General features: G+C 44.4%; 1 protein-coding gene across 1 annotated transcript in view; it reads right to left on the bottom strand.

The window, feature by feature from the left end:
- The window catches only part of LOC104623291 (AP-1 complex subunit beta-1-like), a 75,632-nt gene that overhangs the window by 36,009 nt on the left and 33,912 nt on the right, over positions 1-5,711 (bottom strand). The window contains 2 exon segments of the mRNA XM_010290339.1: positions 232-424; positions 4,765-5,024. Coding sequence (XP_010288641.1) covers positions 232-424; positions 4,765-5,024 — 453 coding nt within the window.

Genomic DNA, 5,711 nt, shown 5'->3' on the forward strand with positions numbered 1-5,711 from the left:
TATCCGCTGACCACGGGGATTCTACAGCACGCAGCAACATTTGTTTCATAGCAGCGAAAACCTACTGAATGTTGGTACAATAGCACTGGTTAAATCCTCTTGGAGTTTTAGGACTCAGCACTGGGAGCTCAGCGATCCAAGCATTACAAGCACAAATGATCAAGGCTTTGCAGAGACAAGCACAGCTCCACTTATTTCACATCAGGTGAAGCTAAAGAGGATGCCACTTACCAAGCTGTCCAGTCCTCCTCCCAGGAGGTCCACAGCACCCATCTGCATGGAGGACACTTGGGGAACATTCACTGGGGGTCCCAGGTCCAGGTTGAGAAGGTCACCCAGAAGGTCACCCTGCGATGGAATGACCTGCGGCTGCTCCAGGTTTGTAGTGGCCGTTGTGCCCACAGGGCTATCACCTGCATCAGTGCTATAGGTGGGAGGAACAAGAAGCAGAAGAGAAACTTTAGTCACCTTTGGTCTCCAGCTTCAGATTCCCAGCATGGGGAAACATAGCAAGAGGTGGCTCCTGACCAGAAACCAGTTAAAATCTTATCCTAGCAGCTGATCTGACCATTGCCACATACAAGGCAGCATCTTATGGCAAGTGGTTCTTCAATACACGTTTTGAGCACAAAGACTTTCCACGCATCGTACATGGCTTTCAGTTCAGAAAAGGGAATCTTCAAGGTGTGAAATCTGCCCACCTTGAGAATCACAGAGCCCTCCAAAACAGTACTACAGCACTGAAAATAATTCTTTCCCAGCTCAGAAGAAACCTGTGGAGATGATCTGCAGCCCACTGGGCCTGGAGAACATGTGAACATGAAAAAAAAAATCCAGTTTTCCTGAGAGACCTAACACTGATATAACCCTTGAGCTCTTGCTCTAACCAGTGCAATCCAATCCCCCTCATCTGGATTAACCACTGTCTACTGACCAGCACCAAGCCTCACAACTCTTTCCTAATTAAAGATCTCAACCTAAAATTGATACCTCCCTTCTACCAATAATCCCTTTTCTCCGAGTTAGGAGGCAGGCTAATTACTAGTCTAGAAATGCTCATTATACAGCTTCCAAACTTTCTCATCATATGCAGTCTGGCTACCTTTTATATTCACTTGCCACTGAATTTTACAAGGAAGAGGAGAAAAAAAAAAGTAAGATTGACTGTAGCTGCTGGAGATCTCATTACAATGTATTTATTCTTTAGATCCAGAGACACTAATATTTTAGATCACTAAAAATCTGTTTTGTGTTCTGTTGCCAGCAGTAACTGACAAAATTACTTCCAGCTCATATTCCTGCAGATAGAGCCAACAGGTAATTGCACACAAATGCTAAGGGAATTAGCATCCTCACAAGGTGTTTAACGCTGGGGCTCTTTTGTAAGGATTGCACCACTTGATTTTGAGTAGCCACGACCCTCTTCCTCATCCTTATTCAGTTACCGAAGGGAAAGCTTTAGCAACAGAGAAAAAGCTGCTCCCAACTTCACTGCCAAGACGAAAAGATGTAGCATAAGGACTGCAGAATGAATTAGTTACCAGGCAGCGATAGAAAGGGTTGAAAGCTTCTTTGCATTAAAAGCTTTAGACCCCTAATAGCACTAATATTAGTTGTCCTTTCTGCTTCTGCCTTCAGCAGGGAGACTTGTGAGCATGCTGAACAGCTAACTAAAACATTTTTGAAGAGCAAGCAGTTACCGTGATCCACTCCCACCCCCAACCTGAGAGCGGGGAAGAACAGCGTATATGAGCAGAGGCACATTACGAGCCGGTAGTGCACACACTTGGTTCATTCCCAGCATATAATCCCTTTAACACTACACCTCTTCAACACTTACTCATCCTTCTACTGATGGAGATAAAGCAATCCTTCAAGGACTTGTGTAACTGCAGTTGCCCCAAAGCCCAACAAGAAATTAGGAAAGGACAAAGTCAGTTGGCATTAAAAAAAACAAAACACCAAGTCTTCCATTTCCTGTACAGAATGGGCCTCTATTTAAAGACATTTGTATAAACAACTTCGTATTTTCTTTGAAAGAAAAAAAAAAGGAATATGTGGGTTATAAAGGGCAAAAAGACTTGATATAAGCTTTCTCCCTTATAGCCTTGGGCAGCAGCTAGCAGCTGAGTTTGCCCATGTGAGTTGGAGATGTGGGCCTCCTGTGAGTTCAACCTCCAGCAGCTCCCAGATGTTGGTGTCACAAGGGTTGCACAGCCTGAACCAGAGTCAAAAATGTCGTGCAGCCACCTGTGTGGGAACGGGGACTCCTGCCAGAGTCTCCTCCTCTCCCAGGAGCCCTGTAAACATCTCCTCAAATTTCCCAGCTGCATTACAGCTGAGCAGGGGTGGTGGGAGCCACCACATGAGGAAAAACTGCCAAGCAATAAGGAGATTTCTCCCCCACCTTTAGGCTTCATCTGCAACTCTATGACACTTAGTCTCATTGAAGAGGCAGGAACATCTCACCATCTATGAGCTTGTTCAATGGGTCTCCACACCAGCTGAGAGCTGAAAGAAACGTGTCCTACATCAAAATGCAATGTAATGTATTCTGCCAGCCATAACTAACTCCTCCCCAGGTTTATACCCAGAAAAGCACCACTCAAGTAGCTACTTCTGTCCATCTACTCAAAGCAACACTATCTTGACTCACTTAAATCACATTCATTGTGGTCTTCTCCATGCTTCCATCTCTATCTCACTGTGCAATCTGAAGTAAAACCTCATTCTAGCAGATGGGTCAGCCACCAGAATGGTCATTACCAGAGTGCAGAAGTAATGAAGATGCCTCCAAATAGCTAGGTGAGGAGGTTATCTTTCACTGGACACCCTTAACTTGCCTTAAACTGACCGATTTTCATGCATGTTTTCACACACATTCAGCACTAGAAAGAGGCAAACCAATTTCTTAGTAATCAGTAAAGTCAGACTGGATGCACAAATTCAGGCTCCCCACAACCGTGCTCCTGCAGAGTTGCTCACTATAATTCTCATGGCTGAAAGTGGCAGCTTGGTATACTGTGACGTGGTACAAAGAGGCCTTGGCATCAGCTTGTAAGGTTTTACTGTCCTTTTGCTAACAGTAAAGCAGAAAACCACAATAACGGGGCCTCTTTATGAGGTGAGCTCACATCAGAGAAACCTGGTGTACCATTAAGTAACACCACTCATTTTTTTAATTTACCAAGCGGGCTAGAGCGATGCATCAGTATGCAGCGTGCTCTGCTGAGCACCCTTCAGATCTTCCCCCAGCTCTGGCCTCCTCAGCTCGCCACCGCTGATTGAGGCCTGAAGGTTTGATGTTGAAGTAATGGGTAATTTGGTAGTAAACACCAGCAGGGCAATGTACAATCCTGCTATAGTCAGAAAAGATTTGAGGGCAGCAGACTGTCTGAGCATTAGCTACGAGAGTCAAGCCATGTATGCAATATATGCAAGATGACAGTAAAAAAAGACCACTCCATACAAAAGCTGAATTCCTCGAGCTGACTAAAACCCCCTAAAATGTTAGCTTTTGTAGTGACCTGAAACACCAGTATACAGGAAGGCTGGTAACACTTGAGACCAAAGCTACCCCCACCCCAGCTCATTTTGCCATTGAGGCAAATCTTTGACTAGGAGAGGTAGCTGCAGAGAGCGGCCACAGCTTTTCTTGTCTGACTGGTAGAGTTGTGCTTGCTGGTCCTGGGTCAATCCAGCCAGACTTAATTTCACAGGCAGGGAGAAAACAACTCGTCTTCCCAAACCTAGTCATTACAGAAATAGCTTTAGTTGCTAAGAATAGCAGAGAAGCAGTGTCAGAAAATAGAAAAGAAGCAGCATCGCACACTGATTTATCAGCGCAATAGCAAAAAATAGCACTTTAAATGTCACTTTTTATTATATTATTAAGAGGTAAGCATGGATACTGTGCCTCCTGCTGCAAATAGCACTGCTTACCTGAATGAGGAACCATGGGAACAGGCTCAACTGCAACACCTCTGCAGCGCAGGACTACTGTACTGCCTGCTCTTGCAGGTCTAACCTACTTCCAGGACTGTGATCACAGGGAAGCATTAAAGCCCCAGACAATAAGCCAAAGCTTTTTGCCCCCCCTCCGCCCCAAAGGCTAGGCAGAACCATATCAGTCTAGCTACCTTCTTTTAAGACCAAATAGTTTTCAGTGGTGGGGCTTAGATGGCTTTTACACTCCCCTTGCTTTACAGGCACCAAGCGAGAAAGGTAGTTTTACTGGTCCTTCCCCATCTCATTTTCCAACAGCAAAGAATCCCTGTACTTGCCTGTTCCAGGAAACTGGTATTATTCTACAAAAATGAAACTTGTAAAGCTGTGCTATTGCTGAAGCAAAAGCTCTTACAAAAATCAAAGAAGTGTATCCTTCTGAAAGATGCTTGTTTTTACCACAGTCGTCCTCCTCCTGGAAGCATGCCCTTGCACCAGTTATCTAAAGCTTCTGCCTTTTTATTCAAACTCTCATGTCAAGAGGGCTATAGCCAGTGTCTTCTGAAAAAACATCATAGCTTCTCCTCACACAAGAACTTTGGTAATTCCTCTATCTTCTGACCCAGGAACTCAAACTACATATTCAGGATTAAATTCTACAATGAAACAGCCCCTTGAATGACCTGCAAGCCCCTACACAATCAATAAAAAAACCCCCAAAACGTTAGAGTGTTTTAAGAGATCTTCGCATCTTTTGGACTCTTTGCTAGAAAGAAACAACCAATCCTGCCCATTATCACCACAGTTGCTTCAGCTTACCTTCCATGGTGAATTGGCAAGTGTTTGCGGTGGATCCCATGGCTCCCCTCCACAAAAGCGTTGGGTGGTTTGTGGTACACAGAAGCCAGAGACCCAATATGGCAGATCAACTCATCTAGCAGAGTCGGTTCAATCAGATCAGTCTCTTCAGAAATAAGTGGCTTTTCTGAGAGGACCACTTCTTTGGCAGTCACTGGATCCGTGGACAGAAGGCGCCAGTAGATGTAGCCACGATCCCGCAGGTCTGGGTTGTCAGAATCCTGAGACAAAGCAACACATCAGACACAGGTATGAAGCGGACTAATGCCTGTAATAACTTCATTTTTCTAGCAGTGATTCTGCTGGATTAAAAAACCCCAACCATCCAGTAGCGACAGTCACTGATTTCAGAACGATGTTACAAACTGCTTGTTGTGATGAACACCTCAAAATAAAAAATTAGTATTAATGCCTAGCTTCCTACTCAGCTGGTCAGGGAGCAAAAAGCCCAGGATTTACATCCCACAATTGCCCCAACCTGCAGAACTATCAACGGCTTTCCAAACTCTCCTGCCACTTCACATAACGGTAAGTATTAGGAGAACTCCAAGAGGGTGTAGAGAGGAGAAAAGAACGCGAGTCGAAATGTCTTTGTCACATACTAGGAGTAGACATGCAATACTGCATATTGTAACAGGATGATCCAAGATTCCTGGAAATATAGGACTTACCCAAGGGCACTGCTGGACAAAAAGACTCTGTATTGCTACAGGACAGATCTTAATAAGCCATGTTGTTCATACCAGAAGAGATCTTATTTATCCTGCCTTTTAGATATCTAATGATATGGAAAGATGCTAATGATACACAGTTAGGATACTTCTCCAGCTATCAATAGTACCCTTGTTTTACTGCAGATACTTCTGCCTCTGCATGAAGCGCTAATTATTTACCTCCTTTTTGAACCG

This window comes from Phaethon lepturus, unplaced genomic scaffold (assembly GCF_000687285.1).
Source record: "Phaethon lepturus isolate BGI_N335 unplaced genomic scaffold, ASM68728v1 scaffold6407, whole genome shotgun sequence".
In the NCBI taxonomy this organism is placed as follows: domain Eukaryota; kingdom Metazoa; phylum Chordata; class Aves; order Phaethontiformes; family Phaethontidae; genus Phaethon; species Phaethon lepturus.